Consider the following 25,411-nt stretch of genomic DNA (forward strand, 5'->3'; position numbering starts at 1 on the left):
CCACCTGAAGGGAGGCCAGTTTGGATTTKGCTTCAGACCAATCAAATCACATCCTAAGCAAAAACTCATTTTCAGGAAAAACATGTCTGTTTCTGGTCTGCTTGTGTTGATGTCCTGCACTAGCTAGCTTGYTAAATTGTCCCTTTCCTAAGCCATGGATGGGSATTTGTGGTTTTCACTTTCTCTGTACAGGCCAATGATTATGATCGAACCATAAATTAATATGTTGTGCCACTGGCATGAGCTCATTGTTCAATATGTCCCCTGGTAGGCTCGTGTTAACTTGTTAGCTAGATAACTTTGCTGGTTCTGTGGTTCATTGTTGCCTATACAAGGAAGTTAGGCTAGYATTTTAGCTCGGTAGCCTTTGACAACAAAAATAAAAAAGTGTACTGTATGACCGAGCCATWGTCAGAACRTTTTGCCAACAAGGAGGATGSCATTGGCGTTCAACAWGTCTACAAGTAGGGTGAGWCAACATTTTTTGTTTTAAACAAACAGACAGAAATCCTGGTCAGCCACATAATATTGAGCAACATTGATTGAACGTAATTATTTTTGTCATCTWTAAGTTTGTTTTCAGTGTATTAAACTAAGCATATAGCCTTGTTGATATGGTGCTGGAATAGTGCTCCTGTTGTCTTTGTTCTGACTTGCAGTAACTTCGTAACTCTGTGGTTCTAAACAGTAGTTCTTTAGTAAACTGTTGAAAACATTAAGGCCCTTGACCATGCTGCAGGTTATATAATGTTTTGTTTCATGCAATATTTGCTTTGTGGACTTCACCTGACAAAAGTGTGTGTAGTTGAATTTATTCTGCCACTATGTGACTGTTGTATTTTTGTTGTCACTGCTTTATTGTATATCATGGTGGTGTACGAATGAATTGTTTATAAGTAAACAACGTAATCTGACTTCTTACTTGCTTGGCTTGCTCAGTGATTGTACCCACGCACATCTACTGGCTACAAATGTACTGCTATAAATGGACGCACGTGGCATTCTGGCGACTTTGACAAAAACAGTTTTATATCGGAATTGTCTGTTCACGCGCAAATCTAGCCACTCATTGGCTAGAATGTTCCCACCTGATCTCGCCTCCTCCCGCCTGCCTTTTTCGGACATTTAATCGACTGACAACTGTCTTGTCAATATAATAGATACTCTTTGGTATAGCCTCTCCATTTCGGTCGTCACTAGTTAACAGCCACAAAGTCATAAACCCTGCCCTTTTCTACAATTTATCTTCTTAAACTCTGATTTGAAACCTAACCTTATCCTCAACCACACTAAGCTTATATCTAAAATTCAATTAAGACTCCAATATTTGTTCATGAATTKGTACGATAAAGCCACAGACTTGTGTTATCCAGCGGGAGCCCCTCCCTTTCACTTCTAACMAAGTCAGTCGCATTTTAGTGACGTRTGAGAAACTTCCGTTGCTAGGTCTGCTGCGTGCACTTCCTACACACGTGTTGCAATTCAGAAGTTGTTGGAACACTGAAAAGGTATTTATTTATCTGTGTTTAACGTTACGGATTGATGTTGTAAAATCGTTTGGTTTTAAGGTCGTTGTGTCGGCTGCTGTTAGGAGGATGTGATTGTTGGAGGAACCGAAACAAATGATCAGAACCGGCATAGTTAGCCACAATAACATGTCTGGGAAACAAGCTAGCCAGGTAACGTTATCTAGCTAGCATGTTAGCCCGGCTACTGTTTGAACCAAATATATGATATCATTTATTGACTTCTCCTATTAATATCATTATTTACGTTAGTTTGTTGGCRTAACGTTAGATGGGAAGCCATCTCTCCCTGTTGCTTCACATAATTTAGTGAATTACGAGCACCTAGTCTGATTAATCAGGTTATAATACTACATTATTTGGGATAGTTACACTGCAAAATCGTGTAAACGTTCTTTACAAGCCAGAATGTTGTTTACATTTACGTTTGAACTTACTCTACCGGTTGTCTGTGGTGTCTGGCCTTCACATGTAGGAAATTTGAGACAAAATATCCACAGAAAAGTAACTTAATGTTTAATCCACTTTCTAGAGTCCGGTGCTGAAGAAGACATGTATATTACCTGGTACATGTGTAACATTATTGCTTTCGTCCCGCTCCTCGCCCATACCTGGGCTCGAACCAGGGACGCTTAGCACACAACTGACACCCTCGAAGCAACGTTACTTATCGCTCCACAAAAGCCTCGGCCCTTGCAGAGTATGGGAAACAACAACTTACAGGTCTCAGAGGAGTGACATCACCGATTGAAACGCTATTAGCGCGCACCCCGATAACTAGCTATCCATTTCACACCGGTTACACATGTGCAMAACCATGTAAAAGCCTGCTGACTTCACTTAGTGTGCATGTACTTCTGTCTTGTGCTCGTGCCTTCGGTCATGAGCAAATGTGTGCACATGTTGCATACTAACTGAAGTCAGCAGGTATTTAAATTGTTTTGCAGGTGACAGGTAAATGATAGTCCCACTAAACCCAAACCAGATGGGATGGTGTATTGCTGCAGAATGCTGTGGTAGCCATGCTGGTTAAGTGTGCCTCGAATTCWAAATAARTCACAAACCATGTCACCAGCAAAGCACCATCACACCTCCATGCTTTACGGYGGGAAATACACAYGCAGAGATCATCCGTTCACCCACACCGGCTYTCAAAGRCATGTCKGTTGGAACCAAAAATCTTGCATTTGGACTCCAGACCAAAGGACAAATTTCTACCGGTCTAATGTCCATTGCTCGTGTTTCTTGGCCAAAGCAAGTCTCTTCTTATTGGTGTCCTTTAGTAATGGTTTCATTGTAGCAATTTGACCATGAAGGCCTGATAAACRCAGTCTCCTCTGAACAGTTGATGTTGAGATGTGTCTTACTTGATATCTGTKAMGTGTTTATTTGGGCTSCAATTTATGAGGCTGGTAACTCTACTGAACGTATTGTATGCAGCAGAGGTAACTCTGCTCCTCCATTCCTGTGGCAGTCCTCATGAGMGCCAGTTTCATCATAGCGCTTGATGGTTTTTGCGACKGCACATGAAGAAACATTCAAAGTTCTTGAAATGTTCCGTATTGACTGACCTTCATGTCTYAAAGTAAKGATGGACTGTTTCTCCTTGCTTATTTGAGCTGTTCTTGCCATAATATGGACCTGGTCTTTTACCAAATAGGGCTATCTTCTGTATACCACCCCTACCATGTCACAACACAACTGATTGGCTCAAACACATTAATAAGGACACAAATTATTTTAACAAGGCACGCCTGTTAATTGAAATGCATTTCAGGTGACTACCTCATGAATCTGGTTGAGCGAATGCCAAGAGTGTGCAATGCTCTCGGGGCCAAAGGTGGCTATTTTGAAGAATCTCAAATGTAAAATATATTTTGACTTAACACTTTTTTTGCTTACTACATGATTCCATATATGCTATTTTTCATAGTTTGGATGTCTTCACAATTATTCTACAATGTAGAACATAGTACAAAATAAAGAGAAACCCTTGAATGAGTAGGTGTTCTAAAACTTTTGACCGGTAGTGTATGCGCTTCTGCCTGCGCCTCCTCTCTCCCTTGCGCTGGCCTGCCTGCTGTTTTCKAATGACTGGATGKGTTCAGTCTTCGGTCTGTTGTGTGTAGAATATCCTAGTTTAGGCCATTTATGGGACCGATGTTGCCGGGATACAGTACAGGGGGACGGACCTCGGCTGTGCTGATAGACATGAGTATGCAAGTTGATCCATGAGACACATTTGACAGAGGTACCGAAAGTAACAAATTCTAATACCGGACTGTTTTTCATGGTCTAGTATTGGGGGAAAAGTACAGAAGTTGTGGTATACCATGCAACTCTACAAGCTATTTGACATGTAATTCTTTTTTTAAAGACCAATGAGTTTGGTCTGTTTCGTGTGTTTTTTTATTTTTGCCATCGAAATGGTTCTGCTTGTATCGTCCCAGCCCTAGCTCCAACCCCTAATCCATCCCTGAKCAGAAAGGATGTCCAGTGACGTGGAACGGCTGTTGATCCAGTTTCAGGATGAAGCGGGGGAGCCGCTGGGTTCTCCCTTTGATGTCCCGCTGGACATCACACCTGACAAGCTACAGCTGGTCTGCAATGCACTGCTACAGAAGGTACACACAACGCTCACATACTGCAAAGTATTGCCTTCAATCCCCACGGACACCACCATGATCCACACTAAACTTCCATCTCTCTAACCCTGCCTCTTACTCCCCTCCCTCTACTCTGTCCTGGGCTGTTGTGATAGTTTATTTGGATCCCCATTAGATTTGACTAATACCTCTTCTCCGTATCGTTCCAGGAGGAGCCGGTACCATTGGCGTTCTTTGTGCGTGGCGAGGCGGAGGTGTTAGAGAGCCTGAGGGTGTGTGTGAAGGCCCTGGGGGCGGAGACTGAGACGGTTCTGCCCGTAGTGTACCAACCCCAGGCGGTGTTCAGGGTCAGGGCTGTTGCTCGCTGTACCTCCTCACTACAGGGACACACAGAGGCTGTCATCTCCGCTGCATTCAGCCCTACTGGGAAGTAAGTATATACACACACACACACAAAGACGGAGATATACACACACGCTGGGCTAGCTGTAATGTGTGTGTTCCTCAGGTACCTGGCCAGTGGTTCTGGAGACACTACAGTGAGGTTCTGGGACCTGACCACCGAGACACCACAACATACCTCCAGAGGTACACACACTAGTGTTGTTACGATACCAGAATTTTGACTTTGATACCAGGTTTAGTATGACGATATCCCGAAAACGATACCAAAGCAAAAAAACAACGTGTTTTAGCCAGACTAACCAGCAGGTGCTYACCCAGTGGCACTTCACATTATAGCAAAGAAAACTGCTGTGAAGAGTAAGACAATATTCACAACATAATGACACAATTAGTCTTTATAGAATACACATCTAATTTTATAAATTACAGTGCTCTCAGAAAGTATTCAGACCCCTTGACTTTTTCCACATTTTGTTACGTTACAGCCTTATTCTAAAATTTGACATTTCCCCCCCATCAATCTACACACAATACTCCATAATGACAAAGCAAAAAAAAGGTTTTTAGATATGTTAGCTAATGTATAAAAAATTAACTGAAATATTACATTTACATAARTATTCAGACCCTTGACTCAGTACTTTGTTGAAGCACCTTTGTTAGCAATTACAGCCTCGAGTCGTCTTGGGTATGGCGCTACAAGCTTGGCACACCTGTATTTGGGGAGTTTCTCCCATTCTCTGCAGATCCTCCAAAGCTCTGTCAGGTTGGATGGGGAGCGTCTCTGCACAGCAATTTTCAGGTCTCCAGAGATGTTCGATCGGGTTCAAGCCCGGGCTCTGGCTGGGCCACTCAAGGACATTCAGAGACTTGTCCCGAAGCCACTCCTGCGTTTTCTTCGCTGTGTGCTTAGGGTTGTTGTCCTGTTGGAAGGTGAACCTTCGCCCCAGTCTTAGGTCCTGAGCACTCTGGAGCAGATTTTCATTAAGGATCTCTCTGTACTTTACTCTGTTCATCTTTCCCTCGATCCTGACTAGTCTCCCAGTCCCTGCAGCTGAAAAACAACCCCAGAGCATGATGCTGCCACCACTAGGCTTTACTGTAGGGATGGTGCCAGGTTTCCTCCAGGCGTGACGCATGGCATTCAGGCCAAAGAGTTCAATCTTGTTTCCCATGGTCAGAGTCCTTTAGGTGCCTTTTTGGCAAACTCCAAGCGGGATGTCATGTGCATTTTACTGAGGAGTGGCTTCTGTTTGGACACTCTACCAGAAAGGCCCTTTGGAGTGCTGTAGAGATGGTTGTCCTTATGGAAGGTTCTCCCATCTCCACAGAGGAACTCTGGAGCTCTGTCAGTGACCATCGGGTTCTTGGTCACCTCCCTGACCAAGGCCCTTCTCTCCCGATTGCTTAGTTTGCCCGGGCCGGCCAACACTAGGAGTCTTGGTGGTTCCAAACTTCTTCCATGTAAGAATGATGGAGGCCACTGTTCTTGGGGACCCACATCTGTGCCTCAACACAATCCTGTCTCGGTGCTCTATGGACTATTCCTCTGACCGCATGGCTTGGTTTTTGCTCTGACATGCACTGTCAACGGTGGGACCTTTTTATATAGACAGGTGTGTGCCTTTCCAAATCATGTCCAATCAATTGAATTTACCACAGGTGGACTCAAAGTTGTAGAAACATCAAGGATAATCAATGGAATCAGGATGCACATGGGCTTCAAAGCAAATGGTCTGAATAGTTACAGTGGGGAGAACAAGTATTTGATACACTGCCGATTTTGCAGGTTTTCCTACTTACAAAGCATGTAGATAGAGGTCTATCATTTTTTATCATAGGTACACTTCAACTGTGATAGACTGAATCTAAAACAAAAATCCAGAAAATCACATTGTATGATTTTTAAGTAATTCATTTGCATACGTGGCTTATAAGTTACAAATCTGTTTCCTACTATAGGCAGTTGGCTGCCTAGTGATTGCAACATTAAACTCGCCGACATGAATAGTTGGCTATGATGTTTCCAGGTCTTACTGAATTAGCAAGTTCAACTAAAATGCACCAGCTGCGCGTGATACACATCCTTATTCTAGTCTATTAAGCCATTCAAAGTCTTTATCTGCCACGTTCCACTCTGCCATACCATACATGACACGGGTGGCATGTGTTGATCTTGCCTAGAACGGCAAAACTGGGCACACTCAAACTGTTTTATGTAAACGTTGACTGTCATGGTTTATCTAGAAGGTATTCACACCCCTTGACTTTTCCATGTTTTGTTGTTATAGCCTGAATTTAAAATTGATTCAATTCAGATTTTTATGGTCACTGGCCTACACACAATACTGTCATGTCAGTGGAATTACTTTGTATGAAATGCTTACAAATGTAATTAAAAATGACAAGCTGAAATGTCTTGAGTCAATAAGTATTCAACCCCTTTGTAATGGCAAGCCTAAAGTTCAGGAGTAGAAATGTGCTTCACAAGTTGTATGGACTCCCTCTTTGTGTAGTAATAGCGGTTAACCTGACTTAAAAAAAAAAAAAATTAAACCCACACATGCAATTATCTGTATGGTCCCTCAGTCGCGTAGTGAATTTCAAACAGATTCAACCACAAAGACCAGGGAGGTTTTCCAATGCCTTGCAAAAAAGGGCACCTACCTATTGGTAGATGGGTAAGAAAAAAATATTAACTGAATATCCTTATGAGCATGGTGAAGTTATAATTTACACTTTGCATGGTGTATCGATACACCCAGTCACTACAAAGACACATGGCGTTCTTTCTAACTCAGTTGCCGGAGAGGAAGGAAACGGCTCAGGGATTTCATCATGAGACAAGTGGTGACTTTAAAACTGACCGTTTAATGTTTGTGATGGGAGAATGCTGAGGATGGATCAACAACATTATAGTTCCTCCACAATCCTAAACTAATTGAGAGTGCAAAGAAGTACAGAATAAAAAATATTCCAAACATGCATCCTGTTTGCAACAAGGCACTAGTGTAATGTGGCATAGCAATTCAGATTTTGTCCTGAATACAAAGTGTTATGTTTGGGGCAAATCCAACACAACACCTTACTGAGTACCACACTCCATATTTTCAAGCATAGTGGTGGCTGCGTCATGTTATCGGTATGCTTATTATCGTTAAGGACCGGCGTTTTCAGGATAAAAATAAATGGAATGGAGCTAAGCACAGGCAAAATCCTAGAGGAAACCTGGTTCAGTCTGCTTTCCWCCAGACCACTGGGAGATGAATTCACCTTTCAGCAGGAGAGTAACCTACAACACAAATCCAAATATACACTGGAGTTGCTAACCAAGAAGACAGTGAATGTTCCTACATTGCGGAGTTAGTTTTGTCTTAAATCTGCACAAATCTATGGCTAGACCTGAAAATGGTTGTCTAGAATTTTGAAGACAATAATGGGCATATGTTGCACAATCCAGGTGGGGAAAGTGCTTAGACTTACCCAGAAAGAATTGCATCTGTAATCGCTGCGGAAGCTGCTTCTACAAAGTACTGACTCAGGGTTGTGAATACTTGTACAGTATATCATTTATTTTTAAATGAATACTCTGTAGGGTAATCAAATACTAACGTCCATTCAAATAACGGGCCACCACACACACACAGAGCAATGTGCAGAATTGATCGACCTGACCCTTGTGAACACTCACTGTCTCCTCCCCTCCTTTAGGCCACTCCCACTGGGTGCTGACTATTTCCTGGTCACCTGACGGAAGGAAGCTGGCCTCTGGCTGCAAGAACAGCCAGGTGAGACACACTTAMACCAGGGTTGGGGTCAACTCCACAAATTAAGTTCCCTCTCCCTAGAAAATCCATCAATTCAAAATTCTATAGCAGTTCTTAAATTGAGTCAATTCAACTAATCTCAAGTTCGAATTATTCAAAAATACAWTTCCTAATTCATTATTCTAGATAAATGAAAGCTGTTTAATATGAACAGCATGAAATAATGACAAATACTCTATTCCACTCAGTATTATTCATTATTGTGTTATACAGGTTTTTCCCCAATTTGTTTGGCACAGTGTGGGAACAAAGCTCCACGCTCTAAAAATGATTACAATCGCTAAACCTTTTTTTGAGATTGGGCAACGCCTAAAACACTTTTGCTACACTTTTCCCATCTCCACCTTTCATGAAAGCAGAAATACTGAAAGTAGAGTGGATTTCCACTCTCAATAAAAATGCATGAGAGGTTTATTCATTCAGGAGTTAAATTAACATTCAGTGTTGTATAATAACCCCTAGGTGTTAATAWCCAGAGTTGAGTGTGATTGTCTTTTTACTTTACTGTGTAAAGTTGAACACTCAGACACTCAAAACCACACCCATCATTATCATATTTCTCAGCATACTTTATTGCAGCTTGATATGTTTAAAATAAAAATTATTGTTTGTTTCAGTATCGGTGTTAGGGTAAAACTAGACTGCTGCGGTTCTGCCTTGTGATATGTAATGTATTTTCATAAAGGGTTGCATTTTTAAGGATAGYATATTCWCTTAGGCACTCACTTGGTGAAGTATTTGCATATATCCCAGTGTGCCTTTRGAGTGAACACTGGAATTACCACTCATGACTGTTTGTTAGTGACAGACTGTCATTGCATTCACTTGCATGTCCAGCCTCTTATCAAGGGCTGCATAAATTAACATGCAATTATACGTTTATTCAAATACCAGAAGATGCATGATAACCTTCAGGGTGGTGTTTATTTCCCATTGAAATCCAACCAATCGGCGGATTTGCAGTATTTAGGATAGTTCATCACCCGTCTTTTGCATTCCGACTGATTGCAAGTTGACCAGACAACCTAAACCATATGAACTGGCTCCRCCATCTCAACAACGGGTGCAGTAAATCCAACCGCTGACGGATTGGAGTAGATTAAAAAAAATATATATAATTTGTATTTCTTTGTGCTGCATAATATAAAGAGCGGTCAATGTCCACCGACAAAAAGACTTGTAAAAAATGGACCAGTCAAACATGTTAATCAGCCCCCAGACACCAGAATTGTTCGAGGTTAAAAGTAAGCAATGCAACATGTTGTAGTCCTCTAGCTCCGTTAGCAGAGCATGGCTCTTGTAACGGCAGTATATTGGGTTCCATATGACGTTGAAGAACGGTGCGTTGTGGGTAGTTTAGGAGATGTTCGCAAATAATTTAAATATGTAAAAACCCCAGAACGTAATTGTTTGTAGTTATATTTAACCAGATTGTGACTACAACTGTCTTTGACCACACTGTTACTTCGGTGAGTAAAAACTCATGCTTCCTACCCTKTAAGGGATAGTTTACCCAAATTACAAAATGACAGTGCCGTAGTTCAGACTGCTTAAGGGTAAGGAAACCAATGTSTAATTYAGTTGAACTATCACTTTAATTGGACAAAAATAATCTAACTGGAAATATATCGCATGTCAATTCCTCATTAGAAAACATTAAAAATAATGTATACCCATTCATGTATATAATTATGATTTAAAACAAAGTTTACATTCCAARTGCATTAACTCCAGTAATTTGGAATTTGCACAATTCTAATACAATTCACGTTTTAAAATTCTAATTCGATTCCAAGGATGGTTTTCTTTTTTGATTCCAATTGAGACAGTCTAAATTCTAATTCGATTCCCCAAATAGTATTTTAAGATTGCTGCTATTCCAATTAAATTCTAAGTGATTTCTCCACTTCTTGCTTCAACTCCAGAATTGAATTTCAAATGACATTGGAGTTGACACACACACTCACTGTTTCTCCTCCGATCTGTATCTGGGAACCAGTCTCAGGTGTGTGTGTGTGTGTGTTAACCAGTGTCTCTATCTGTGTAGATCTGTATATGGGACCCAGTGACAGGACAGCAGATGGGGAAGACCCTGGCAGGACACACCAAGTGGATCACATGGATCTCCTGGGAACCTCTACACCTGTAAGATTAGACTTCTATTTATCCTTTMATCTCCTCTYTTCTCCTTTCTCTCTAATATAACTRTCTTGCGCGCTCTCTTCTCAGTAACCCAGAGTGCCGTTACCTGGCTAGCAGCAGTAAGGACGGGGCGGTGAGGGTTTGGGACGTTGTGTTGGGTCGCTGTGAGAGGATCCTGACGGGGCACACCCAGTCTGTTACCTGTGTGAAGTGGGGAGGAGACGGACTGCTATACACATCATCACAGGACAGGACCATTAAAGTCTGGAGGGCTAAAGACGTAAGTGTGTGTGAGACCCTGGTCAAAAGTAGTGCACTATATAGGGAATAAGGTACCATTTGGGAGGCAGACATTCTACCTCATCTGACCCCTCTCCTCTTTCCCCTCCTCAGGGGGTCCAGTGCAGGACTCTTCAAGGCCATGCTCACTGGGTCAACACCCTGGCTCTCAGTACTGACTATGTGCTACGGACCGGCGCCTTTGAACCCGCTGACGCTACCATCAACCCCCAGGACCAGACTGGCACATGTATGTACACCTGTCCTCTGCCTCTCTCTCCTTCCTCTGTGCCTCTTGTCGTTGCAATTTCCTGTATTACCAAATGAGGAGAGTTACAAACCACACACCAGTCAGAGTTATACTTAAACTTCATCTTTAATAATATGAGCTTTACAATAGCCCTTTGACTCTCAGATCAATTCAGTGTCTATAATGAATTCTGAGAGTCCCTACAGAAGAATACAAAGATCTTTTATAGCCAAGATACACCCCTCTCAACTTACATGACGAACCACAGATCTTAGGAACAGTTCACAAAGAAATACTTTTACTTGAGAGAGGAGTATCCCATAGCCAGATAGCATTCGCTTTAAATTATCGTTCAGTTTGGTCTCTAAGACGAGGTTCTAATCTCGTTCCTGGTACTTCATAGTACAAAAACACCAACTCATCCAATGGCATATATCAATTGTCAACTCTAGATACTACCATCTCAAGTAAACCCCCTCTTCTCCCCACTCCTGRACAAGCTCACTGAGGGGAGTGACTTGCGCACAGACGTTGTAGAGACAAGTAATTGGTTCCCCCTTAATCACGCCATCCCTTCACATGGTTTAACAGATACATTCACATATGAAGACAATGTTCCATCCTGTCCTCTTCCCTTTCTGATATTCTGCATAGCACCAGAGACATGTGAAAGACAAGCCTGACCTCTCCCCTCTCTGGGCCCCAAATGACTGAGCCCCGGCTTAGAAAAAAGTGCAACTGCCAACACTATAGTCCAAAAGGATACATTCTAATGACAAGTATCTCACATAAGCATATTATGTGAATAAAACATCTTATTTATCTATGTTACCCAACTAATTCTGATTCATCCGCCACACTCTCGCTCCTTCCTCTGTGCCTCTTTCTTTGCTCTTTCTGACTCTACATACGTACACCTCTGCCTAACTCTCGGAGTAGTGATATTGAACCTAGTTTTGACACCTCTGTTCTCTCCACAGTTGAGGAGCTCAAAGAGAAAGCCTTGCAGAGATACAACAAAGTCAGGGTGAGTGTCTCCTGTCTCTGCTGTGTATTTAGTATTTATTAATATCCCCAGTAGCTGCTGCCAAGGGGGTCCTGGGGTCCACTGAACCTCTGATCCTTTGTGTAGGGTGAGGCCCCGGAGCGTCTYGTGTCGGGCTCTGATGACTTCACCTTGTTCCTCTGGAACCCAGCAGAGGATAAGAAGCCTCTGGCRAGACTGACGGGTCACAGCGCTCTGGTCAACGAGGTCTTGTTCTCCCCCGACACACGCCTCCTTGCCTCTGCTTCCTTCGACAAGTCCATCAAGATCTGGGACGGACGCACCGGAAAGTATGTATAGTAGTGGTGGAACTGCACTGGGTAGTATGTAATAAGGATGGGGGAATTCTAATCCATAATGCATGCCATTTAGCAGACGCTTTTATCCAAAGCGACTTGGAAATGCATGCATACATTTTTTTGGCACCAGCGGGAATTGAGCCGACAAGCCTTGGGGCTGCCAGCACCATGTTCTATCGACTGAGCCGCTGTGCTTGCATAATGACAGTCCAGATCTCTGTTCTATTCTGATTCATACTGAACATTTGATTCACTAAGCACCAGTTCCACCACCACTTTTTACAGAGAATAAAAACATTGATACAATACCTGACGTAAACACTGTCTCTGTATGTAGTAGTTCTGCTTTCCACCGGGTGGGACTCTAACTGTGTGTGTGTGTGTGTGTGTGTGTGTAGGTACCTACAGTCCCTGCGTGGTCATGTAGGAGCAGTGTACCAGGTGGCGTGGTCAGCAGACAGTAGACTGATGGTCAGTGGGTCCAGTGACTCCACTCTGAAGGTCTGGGACATCAAGACTGGCAAACTACACACTGATCTACCTGGACACGCAGATGAGGTGAGAGGGAGGGATAGTGTTTTCCACAAATGGAGCTCTAAAATAAACAGAAGAGATGCTCAATTAAGTTCTGGGTCCACACGTGTTAAGAGAAGTGATGGAACAACATCTGTTAAATGAGTGAAAGAATTTCAACAAGTGTTTGCAACTCTGTGAATTGCAGTATGTTATTTATTCAACAAAAAATAACTTGTTTGACAACTGACCCACAATTTCTTTTTAAAGAATCTTGTAAGAGTCTGTTGACTTCCACAGGCTTCAAGCTTCCCTTTTAAGAGGCATTTTCTCAGTTATCTGCAATACAGGCATGATTGAAGAATGAAGCAGGTGTTAATCATGGTCTTTGCTACACAGAAAGCATCTGTCGACTACTCCATTGTCAACACTTTGATTAAATCAGTAGACCAGTGGAGGCTGGTGACTTGAAAAATTGGGGAGGATGGGAGACCCACGGAATAGGCGCGTAACGCATGGAGACGTCAAAGTGCGTTTCAAAAATCGTCAGACTAATTATTTGAACCTAAAGCGTTTAATAAAGACATTTATAGTACCATATTCTGGGGAATGGGAACGAGAGGGCTACTTAGTGTTGGAAAGGGATCACAGCAGTGATTGAATGAGGGTATGAGGCATGAGTTGAGGTGTTCAGAGGCTTGACCAGTGCAGGATGGGATTTGACTGGGGAGACCAACAATAACACTACACAGTTAGGCAAAAGAGCTAAGAATGAGTTAGTTCAAGCAAGGAGTAAAATCATTGATGTGTAATAWTGTGATTGACTACATACAGGAATGAGAGAACATTTATAGGGGTATTCACAGTGCTTGGAAGGGAAACATTCAATGTGCCAGTGGATGAGCGGGCACATGAGACGTGGCTTCAGTTCATGTCAGGAGAAAGTTGACAAMGGTAGTGAAGTGGAGTAGTCATCACCTCTTAATCAGGGAACAGGAGGGGACTTGGCTGTAAATACAAATAGCAGAGACTTTCCATTACAGCTGCRTCATTGTAGGTTTGGATGACGAGTTTCTCTGTGAACTTTAACATCTAAAAATTCATGAAGTCAAACAGACTGCGGATCTCGCCCACTTGGCACATCAAAGTAGCCTTAGAAACGTTCCTGAATAAAGCCCTGATCATCCACATACCTGACGATAACTGACAACTGCAAGCAGACTGGTGCCACCATAGGTCCCAGAGCGGTGGGGCAATTTTTATCCCCTGGAGTTTTTCCCTTATCTGTTAACCTAACTGGGGAAACTCTGGACTCTAAGGTATGAAAGTGACTAATCAGTTAAAACATTTTTACATGGGCTGTGATGGGACCAGTTTTTCCTAATCAGGTCACATTATTTTTTTTTWACTCCTGGGGAAAATCTCCTTGCCCTGGGGGGATGAAAACCKTGTCAAACTGCAGCTACCTTATATTTGTTCATATAAATTAGATTTAGATTAGGAGGGGGATTTCCTCTACTCAGACACATAGACAACAACTGATAAGACAATAGAATTTACAGGGCTGAGTTTGCTTTATGCATGTTTGCATCATGCAGGCCTATGCAACTGTAGGCCTTATAAAACAATTTACTCAATTCCATCACTATTRTGTTGATTCATTAATTCCAGTTAATCATTATGGATTAAAAACGTATAGGCAGCATAGCCAGCCTAATTTTGAATATAAACATTTGATCACATTCACATCTCCTGATACAAAAATGGACAATAAATACATAACGTTACCAATTAGTTACCCTGACCAGATGGACAGGGCACATAGGCTATGTGCAGCTGCTCTTATTAGTAGCCTACAGTTGATCAGACTGAAAAATAGTCTTGTTTTCATCCCATACAGCATGTCAGATTTCTAATGTTTAGGTGTAGCCAAGGCTGCTGTAACATTTATATCATGAGTTTTTGCTTGTCTGTCTGGAGTGATTGTGTTATCATCATTGCTAAATAAATACCGGAGGAAAGTGGAAAGCCTACTTGGGCGCGCGTGAAACTCTTTAATCTTTTCGTGGATGACGCAATGGAAGCTGTTAAATCAATCGGAATTGTTTTCGACATCCCAGAAAAGACCGTCTAAAGTTCGATATGTTCAGCAAGTAAAACAGCGTAACGTGCAATTACCTCTGCAAGCTCCTTGTAGTTGCCCTTGTCGGTGGAACTTTCCATCTCGTCGTGTCCTCTAAAAGCACATTCTTTCATGTGCAAAAAACGCAGGCAAGGCCAGCMATACAGACGGCTTGATGAAAGAGTCCCTRTTAACCAGATATACTTTTGATACCAGTTGAAATTGAACGCCCTCAACTATCCATCCTTCTTCATGAAACTGATCTCAGGCAGAGGTCGACCCTCACTTTTAACTCGCACCTTTTCTGTGTATCCCAGAGAATGAAAGGGGTTCTTCAACAAAAAGTCCACAACATTTCGACAGCGTTGGCTATTCTATCATTCTGGCACAGAAAACTGCACACTCGTGCTGGTACAGTAGCTGGCTAGCTACTGAAGTTATTAGCATGGCAAATTTAAATAAATTGTATTAACTTTACACAAAAATAAAGATCTGAAAACAATTTATAATATACCTAATTTGAATTGAATAATATACAAAAAAAACTACCTTTTCACTCTTAATCTCTATCCAACAATGTCACAACTTCTCAATGCATAGAAACCCCATAACACTCTGTGGCACAATCCCAATACAACTCAATAGGTTAATTCTCTGATCCTAATTCAACAATTGGATGGACAACATGTCAGTTCATACTGCAAAAGCTTTGATTGGTTGGAGGACGTCCTCTGGAAGTGGTCACAACAACAGATGAGTGATCACTTCTTCCTCTCTGACAAGCGGTTTCAACTCGCTTATTTGCATTTGAGGTTTGTTCCAACAATCGGTCATATGTTCACCGAAACACACAAAAACATTATTTTACTGTAATAGGAGAGACCTTAACCTTTTCTAACAATACCCTTTTTATGTCTCAACTCCTCAAATTGTGCACAGAGCAGACACTACTAAAACGGGAGTATCAATGAACAGTGATTCTGGAAAATRTATGCTCAGCATTACAGTACCAYGTACCAAAGACTTATACTAGCTATCTAGTCTGTTTTTATRAATGTACAATAAGCATAAAACACAATTATATAAGGAATTGTCAACTCGTTCTCATTCTGAGAAATAAGGTAGGTCACTTGATTTAACATCTGAGCGAGGCAACMGTAAACTGTCGTCCCCCACGAATGATGCAGAGCCCCACCTGGGCCAATCAGTGTAATTGTGTATATGCCAGATCTCTATGGCAAGACGCATCGTTCACCCAAGTTTTGTCACAAACGGGCCAGTGGCGTCAGATATTGTGTGTGGCTAACGTACTTACGGATGGAGACCAATCCACAGTCCCCTCCCCGATTTTCATCGTGGAGGACAACAAAGTGGACAGGCTAGCATGCTGTTCAAACAGTTGGAGACGGACAGAAGGGTTTTTTCACAACAGTTCAACTGTCAATTGTTAGCTTGCAAATAGATCYAAGTTGGCTAAACTTGAAATATAAAGATGAGCTGGCGGCTCACTAGCACGTGGTCTTGTGCTTGAGAGATTGTTATTGAGACCTACTTTTCTGTGCCTGCTACAAGAAGGTAGTCATTAGTGAATGTGCATTATGCATGGTTCTGGTTAAATTTGTCACAAAGGGTATTTTCATTGACACACTTGGTAACCCAGATCAGGGATTACTTCGCAAATATAAAGGAGGAATGAACTATTTTGAATATAAAATAATAATTAAATTATTAGTAGGTCTTATGGTTGTGGAAGACTTAGCCTAGGTGTTCAATTTCAGCAAGCCCCTGGATTCATTAGATATTGCTGACTGTTTGAAATGCAGGTATTTTATCCTTTTTTAATGTACAACTACATTTATTGAGAACTTTAAAAATGGATATATACAGTATCAGTCAAGTGTGGACAACTAACCACTAAGGTTTTTTTTTTTTAACTGTTTTCTACATTGTAGAATAATAGTGAAGGTATAAACTATGAAATAACATGGTATCTTATAGTAACCATTTTTTTTTTTTTACAAATCAATATATTGTATATTTGAGATTCTTCCAATTTGCACTTTGCCAATGATGACAGCTTCTGTTTGAATCGCCTACAGTATAAAAAAAAAAAATTATATTATTTTGTGTGTTGGTAATACGGCCTAGCCCTTAAAGTGAGGACTTGTGAAGAGCAGAATCAATACCTTTTGCATAATCAAGACCAGTTTGCTTTGTGAGAGTGTGTAAAATAGGGGTGTGAAGGTTTAAAATAAATTTGAATCCTTAACGTTAAAAGGGGAATAAACGAACCGATTTTATTATTTAAAATGTTTTATCACAGTGCATTTATCACAAAACTACCATTTAACAGATCCCAATCATCATCATAATGAAGGGGAAAATTCAACAAATATACTTGGTGGGCAGGCTTTTGTTAAACATGAAACAAAGTAGACACCTAGACTAATACATTTATGCAATTTTCCTTAAAATGTTTTTTGGGTTCATATTTCATTCTGTAACCTGTCTAGGTTTAGGGGGGTTGTAACCTATTCTAAATGGCACGCTATAGCAGTTTGCAAAAAAACACAAAATAGACAAGACTAATTTATTCCAAATCTGCAGCTTATGGTTGGAACACTACTTTAATCAACCAGTCCATTTTATATTTGTGATTAGAGTGTTGTGATTTGGCAAGGAATGTAGTTTTGTTTGTGTATCCCATCAGTTAGATATGTTTTTATAGGCAATCATTTCTGTAAGCCTAATGGGATCTTGGGTGCGGGGGAGAGTGGTCAGATCAAAATAGAGTGAGACCCGTAACTGAGGGAAAGAGTTGTGATCACTTGCTATGTTATTTTTTTGTTGAGTCGCGTATGCACATAACAAATTTAAAGGAACAACAGTTGACGTGATTGTCAACTTCGGGACAGAATTCAACCTATTGTGTGACTGCRTTAGAACTTCATTGCTCCCTAGTCGGCATACCACGCAATAGGATTTGACTGGGAATTCTGTAAAGTGTTATTGTTTTAAAAACCAATAAATTGCATTTTTAAACGGCACAAGACAGGGATGTCCCCTCTCCCCCTCCTGTTTGCACTGGCAAATGAACCACTTACAGAAAGAATTAGACAGGACCCAAAGGTAACAGGTATTGGTAAACATGAATATAAACAATTTTTTGCAGATTTCCTGTTATACCTGACCAATATTGAAAACACAATGCCCCCTTGGCAAAAAAAAAAAATCATAATACTTGAAAATCTAAGGATATAAAATGTATGAAATAATGGCGGTAAGAAAAATAACTCACACTATCTCTTCAGAATGGCATGGCTCCCAAAGTTATAGTTTATTTTTGGTAATAACAATTACCCCACCGAGTAGATTCTTTAAAAAAGTATTCTCGGTCATAAGACTTTATATGGGCAAATAAAATGTGTAGAATAAAAAGGAAGTTCTTTTTAAATTTTACACTTCCTAATTCTGAGGGTGGTTTTAACCTTCCAGASTTGGAATTGTATCAACTTGCTACCCAAGGCTTTTACTTGTGACATATAGTTAAATGAAACAATGGGTACATATTGAAGATGCACATGTTTGTCACTCTCACTCACAGGTGTTTGCMGTGGACTGGAGTCCTGATGGCCAGAGAGTAGTCAGTGGAGGAAAAGACAAGTGTCTCAGAATGTAAGTCCCTCACACAGTCACTACCTCACACGCTCTCTCTCGTGGTCAGTAGAGTAACCGCTCTATTTCCTGTATCTTAACAGATGGAGGAGGTAGCCACACCAATCACGTGCCTTACTAGCCCCTGTCTCCACCAATCAGGAAGCMAGGATGACGGACAGAAGGCGGGGCCAGTTGTCTGAGACTTCCTGGTCCTACATTGGAACATAATGCCCTGCTTTACCTGTCAACAACAACCACACTTACTGAGGACTGCCGATCAAAGTGATGTAGGAGGGAGAGAGTGATGAGAAATGGAGAGGAGGATATAACCAGAGGCATGGAAGTAGAGGTGGGAGTAGTGGAGGGAGCCTGAGGCTAGTAAGGTACAATATCTAATAGGTGTGTGTTGACGTCTATACCTGAGCCCTAGCTGGCAGGTACACAGCAAGGGGACTGTAGGAATAAAGTCTTAATACAGGTTGTTGGAACACTTGGTGTCTTCTATTAATGCAGCCTCTCGCTCAAGGTTAATATAGTAAAGTAAAACTAATCAGGAATAAAGTATTTAGTCAATTAAAAAAAATATATATAATTAACAAACCCGTTTTGAAAAATGAAAACTATATTTGACTCCAACTACCTAAAAATAAAAGCCATCATGAATGATCAGTTTTAGTTTTTTTCCCTAATGTTCTGCATAAATGTAATTGGGTTTAAGGTTTTGGGGGGGTTCAAGCTACTGAATCTGGAGGGTAAATGCTGCCAGAAGATGGTGATATTTCAAGTAGGCCTAGCTTGTGTATCACTAGCTAACAGGAAATAATTGCTAGGTAGTACATCTAAATGTACTACTACAGTTGAAAAGTATTRGATTGGTGTWAACAWGTGCAACAGGGTTTCCTTCTATATCTTTGGCACCAGTCACATTTATAATTTAAACATATAACCTATGACCATCACCTTTTGTATTACTGCCCCCCAGTGGCAAGAAGTTAACCCCCCCTTCTCCTCCTAGCCTCCCACGCATGCTTTCTATCCCTAACACTAAATCTAAAACCGAAACGAAATAATATACAAACGAAATAGCAATTTTTCTATACAACTCAAACTATAATAGCCTCCCTCGTCCTGGCTGCTTCTGACCTGCTGGTTCTCTCTTGACTAATACAGCCTACTTTCCTGACACCTACTCTGTCTCTGCTCTAATCCTCTGTGGTCAGTCAACTGCAAGGCTGAAGGGCGAAGTCCTGCCCTGCTGCTTCCCTCTACATTAGTGACAGGATCATTAGCTGCTCTGTTCTTTGACTGACTGGTCCTCTATACCTAGCCTAATGGCTCTATTTTTTAAGTTATCTGCTGTGTCTTATCTAGTCACTGTCTGAAGGACTACTCCCTCTGTATTCTACTATGTAAACCAAGATCATAGTGCTTCATTATTAAACACAGTAGATATCGCAGGTTCTGAGTACTGTCTTTTTGTGGAAGTCAGTTTGTGCCTTAGTTTATAGAATCAGAGAGGACTATAATGTACTCTTTCACAGAATAGTCTCTGTGATTGGTTGACCCGACTTCAAGAACACTCTAATTAGGTGACCACATGCTTATTTTGATGCCTTGTTAAATCTCTTACCAGTTTTGGACTAAAGCAGGGATTCATTCCAAGGCACCTTGTAGAGAAGCACATTGCTCTTGGTAATTTACCCTTGAGATGACATCTGCAGCATTTACCGTGAATGTGATCTCTTCAAACGTCAGGAACATTGCCTTTTAAAAGGTGCATTGTCGACATAGTCATAGGTGCCTGAGCAAACGGAGCAGCTGCACATGTTTCTGCACCCCCACTTTTATTTGACCCTCGTGGAATTTGTCATTTTCAATGATTGTTTTGAGTTAGTCTGTATTAAAATACACTGAACCAAAATATAAAAGCAACAATTTCTAATATTTTACAGAGTTACAGTTCATATATGGAAATAAGTCAATTCAAATAAATAAATTGGGCCCTAGTCTATGGATTACACATGACTGGGAATACAGATATGCATCTTGTTGGCCACAGATACCTTAAAAAAAAGTAGGGGCATGGGTTAGAAAACCAGTCAGATCATCCTTGATGTTTCTACAACTTGGAATCCATCTGTGRTAAATTCAATTGATTGGACATGATTTATAAAGGCACACACCTGTCTGTAAGGTCCCATATTTGACAATGCAGGTCTGAGAAAAAACCAAGCCATGAGGTCGAAGGAATTGTCCGTAGAGCTCCGAGACATGATTGTGTTCAGGCACAGATCTTGGGAAGGCTACCAAAAAAATTCTGCCTCATTGAAGGTCCTAGAACATATTGACCTCCATTATTAAATGGAAAATGTTTGGAACCCCCAAAGGGGAGGTGACCAAGAACCTGATGGTCACTCTGACAGACCTCTAAAGTTCCTCTGTGGAGATGGGGGAACCTTCCAGAAGGACAAGCATCTCTGCAGCACTCCACCAATCAGGCATGGTCTCGTGGCAGCGTCATGCTGTGGGAATGTTTTCCAGCGGCAGGGACTGGGAGACTAGTCAGGATCAAAGGAAAGATGAACAGAGCAAAGAACAGAGATCATTGGTGAAAACCTGCTCAGGACCTTAAACTGGGGCGAAGTTTCATCTTCCAAAAGGACAACGACCCTAAGCACACAGCCAAGACAACGCAGGAGTGGCTTCGGGACAGGTCTGAATGTCCTTGAGTGGCCCCGCCMGAGCCTGGACATGAACCAGATCGAACATCCCAGGAGAGACCTGAAAATAGCTGTGCAGCAATATTCCCCATCCAACCTAACAGAGCTTGAGAGGATCTGCAGAGAAGAATGTGAGAAACTCCCCAAATACAGGTGTGCCAAGCTTGTAGCGTCATATCTAAGAAGAATTGATGCTGTAATCGCTGTCAAAGGTGCTTCAACAAAGTACTGAGTAAAAGCTCTGAATACTTAGGTAAATGTGATTTAAATTTATACAAAAAAAATGTGCAAATATTTCTAAAAACCTTTTTTGTTTTGTCATTATGTGGTATTGTGTGTAGATTGAGGGGGGGAAACAATTTGAGCGATTTTAGAATAAGGCTGTCACATAACAAAATGTGGAAAAAGTTGAGAGGTCTGAATACTTTCCAAAGGCACTATATATCTCCCACCAAATTAGTGCACTAGGCTTTTATTACTCCATTATGAGCYGAGAAAAATACTCCTCAGCACCCCCTTTCAATTTATCTTATCCTAAAAGGCATGATTCGCAAGGTAGGCTACAGAATGATTGTTCAAAATGTGTGATTTCTTTTGTTGATTTTTTTTAAAGAACCAAAACACAATCACGTTATGTATGCAGACTGCTGTTCTTTCGTTTCTATTAATCAAACTAGGCCTACACAATAACAAAATATGCAAGCAGTAGCCTAAATGTGTAGCTCACAAAAAGTTATTGTGTGAAGTAGTAGGAAAGTTGTCTATGGGATGTCCCATAGACGGCAGACATCCATAGGTCGATAGGCCCAGCTAGCTAGTGTGGAATACAGCATCATGTGTTGGTCTATGGTAATACTCAGTATCATGGAKACAAGCTGACTTCTACAGACTTTGAGTAGACACAGTTGCTCAGTCATACTCTTCAAAAGCCATTACCAAGACAGCTGGGTCACTATGTTGTATAGAAGTTGTATAAACATTCTAAGTGCTCAGCCTGGCCTCCGTAGACGTAACATAAATGTATATCTGTGACACTCAAATTAGAATGATGTTTTATGCTTGGTATGGTTACGTAAAGGATAATTGCACTTCCTGATTTGGCCTCATTTGGAAAATTGCTCATTAAGAAATGCTAGCAGCCATTACCGATGCCAAGCGAGAGTTGCCTTGGGGGTGTGGTTTGATGTGGGTGTGTTATGTTTGCATATCGTACCATGGCAGGTACTGTTGTCCTGAGTAACTGTAGCCACTTCCTCAAAATAATACGAATTAATCTTTAAGATAATAAAATAAATATCTAATTTAGATTTTTTTTAGTAGACGAAGAGATCTTAGTCACGCAATTTTACATCTAGCTAAGGTGTTTGGTGCTGTTTTTATTTAAGTAAAAAAATGTGCAGGKAAAAACTAGTCAGTGCACTGCATACAGTCTCGAGACAAGTCTGGCTGCGTGCTCAGGACTGATTTCTGAGAACAAAAACATGTCTAACTTYATCTGCAAGCTGTCAAACTATCATAAATATAAGACAAGCGACACTGGCAGTATTTCAAAGCGAATCATGTTACAAAGCAGGTCTCGGCAGACACAAGATGCGCACATTGGTTTTGTAATATTTACAAGCTGTAGTTGGGATACAAGTGCACTCTGATCATCTCMATTCTCATTTTGCCTGAAAAAAGTGCCACTCGAGTGATCCCTATCAGCAATCTAGTCATTCCCCATGCTCCCCCTCTCTTCTGTCCTCCACCTGCCCCCTGCTTTTAGTTGTCAGACTTCCAGACATKGTTGAGTAGTTTGACCACCTCTTCATAGATGACAAACACAACAGACACATCCTGCCCAGCCTCGGCACCATACCCTTATAGAACCTAGCCACGCACAAAGGGTGATTGGGTTAGACAATGGCCACATCCAAGCGACCGAGTGGAGGAAGAGCAAGAGAGTGTTACTCACGACTGTGGTCCTTCGTTCTTGAGGATCTGGACGGCACAGTCCATCGTGCTGCTGTACCGGTGGGCCTCCAACCGCTACGTTAGGCTTCGGTGGTATATCAGGGTATTTTTTTTTWATATTCATAAATTCAATTGAGCCAGTCACATGGTATGATTGTTTTATAGAAAGCACACGGAACAAACATGACGATCCACTGTTGAGCAGCCCTAGAGGTGATCAAGTTACACTTGAAATTCACAACTACTGTTTGCCTGCTAAATATTGTGTAACTATTAGTTACTATCCAAATACATTGTCTCCAGCTCAGGGCTCCAGCTATGCATTAGGTTTGCTAACGTTAGGTGGCTAGCTTGCATTATCAAGCCTCTTCTGTATCACACACACCRGTAAATCCTACAAATTCCTAAACACACACACAGTGCTTCGCTCTGTCCCTGTGTGTGTGTGTGTCAATTTTTATTGGTCACATACATGTGTTTAGCAGCTGTTATTGCGGGTGTAGCGAAATGCTTGTGTTTCTAGCGCTGACAGTGTAGTAATATCTAACAATTTCACAACATATACCCAATACACACAAATCTAAGGAATGGAATTAAGAATATATAAATATATGGATGAGCAATGTATTTAGGCAGAAGCCTCTCTGGGCTAGTGATGGCTATTTAACAGTCTGATGGCCTTGAGATAGACGCTGTTTTTCAGTCTCTCGGTCCCAGCTTTGATGCACCTGTACTGACTGCCTTCTGAATGATAGCGGGATGAACAGGCAGTGGCTCGGGTGGTTGTTGTCCTTGATGATCTTTTTGGCCTTCCTGTGACATCGGGTGCTGTAGKTGTCCTGGARGGCAGGTAGTTTGCCCCCRGTGATGCRTTGGGCAGACCGCACCACCCTCTGGAGWGCCCTGCGGTTGCGGGCAGTGAAGTTGCCGTACCAGGTGGTGATACAACCCGACAGGATGCTCTCAATTGTGCATCTGTAAAATTTGTCAGGGTTTTAGGCCTTCTTCACCACACTGTCTGTGTGGGTGTACCATTTCAGTTTGTCCGTGATGTGTATGCCGAGGAACTTGAAGTTTTCCACCTCCACTACGATCCCGTCGTTGTAGATAGGGGGTGCACACTGCTGTTTCCTGAAGTCCACGATCATCTCCTTTTTGTTTTGTTGACGTTGAGTGAGAGGTTATTTTCCTGGCACCACACTCTGCGACCTCACCACCTCCCTGTATCACACACCTAGAACGTCCCAAACCTGAAGAGAGAGGGAGTGATAGAGGGAGATACGAGATAGACAGGCTATAGCTACTCATATCCTATGTTGTAGGTATCTAGGATAGCTAACTTCACTTGTCAAAATAGCTAGCTAGATACACAACATTGTGGAACAATGATCATGTCTATCTAGCTACGCATTAGCCATAGCAACGCCAGCTTGTCTTGTCAAAGAATGAATGACTGGGTGAGGTCATTAAACCTAGTTCCACTAGCTAGCTCACTGTGAGATGAGATTGCGATAATGCGATTCCATGGGGTGAGCTGTCTGTCTAGCATTACAGCTTTCCGCTAACGTTAGCTACAGTAACTGCTGTGCAATGAATTCGTCTCTCCTAGAGCTACAGTGTTACATCATATTTCTATAACGGGAGCTAGCTGCTGCATTCACCTGCTAGAATGGTCTTCCCCAGGTGGGTGACTTTCCTTCCTCTGACCGCCGTGGCCACCAGCATYATTATAGCCGAGTAGGTGTGGTAAATCTCCGGGGAGCAGCCCGGCTTAGTTGCGTTGTTCCCCCGGTGTTCCCAGCCCCCTTACCATTTACATTTAGTTAGATCTGACGCGTCTGGGAGGAGCTCCTCCTCGCTTGAGACCTCTACTCTCACACGGCCCATCAGAGGACATGTCACCAAACGTAGAGCCTAGACAATTTTGGGAGCAGGCCGAACAGATCAGCCACCCATGCCCTGGTCCGTATGCTTGATTGCCTATACAAAGAGGCTGACACTCCATCCACAATACCGGCTTAATCACTAGACTTTTCCAAAGCCTTTTGACCACACCACAGTAATAGA

General features: G+C 41.8%; 1 protein-coding gene across 2 annotated transcripts; it reads left to right on the forward strand.

Moving 5' to 3' along the window:
• The first annotated feature begins 1,418 nt into the window (after window positions 1–1,418).
• nle1 (notchless homolog 1 (Drosophila)) lies at window positions 1,419–19,340 on the forward strand. 2 transcript variants are annotated; one of them, XM_023972771.2, is made up of 13 exons: window positions 1,419–1,508; window positions 3,977–4,150; window positions 4,342–4,562; window positions 4,641–4,720; window positions 8,249–8,325; window positions 10,412–10,509; window positions 10,594–10,786; window positions 10,900–11,035; window positions 12,016–12,062; window positions 12,168–12,370; window positions 12,778–12,937; window positions 18,619–18,689; window positions 18,773–19,340. In XM_023972771.2, the coding sequence occupies exons 2-13, from the start codon at window positions 4,016–4,018 to the stop codon at window positions 18,783–18,785; spliced, it is 1,434 nt and encodes a 477-aa protein (XP_023828539.1). In that variant the 5' UTR covers window positions 1,419–1,508; window positions 3,977–4,015; the 3' UTR covers window positions 18,786–19,340. The 2 variants fall into 2 exon arrangements, with proteins under 2 accessions (XP_023828539.1, XP_023828540.1); XM_023972772.2 differs by lacking the exon at window positions 1,419–1,508 and adding an exon at window positions 1,615–1,679.
• Window positions 19,341–25,411: the final 6,071 nt, after the last annotated feature.

The sequence above is a fragment of the Salvelinus sp. IW2-2015 genome, linkage group LG27, assembly GCF_002910315.2.
Source record: "Salvelinus sp. IW2-2015 linkage group LG27, ASM291031v2, whole genome shotgun sequence".
In the NCBI taxonomy this organism is placed as follows: domain Eukaryota; kingdom Metazoa; phylum Chordata; class Actinopteri; order Salmoniformes; family Salmonidae; genus Salvelinus; species Salvelinus sp. IW2-2015.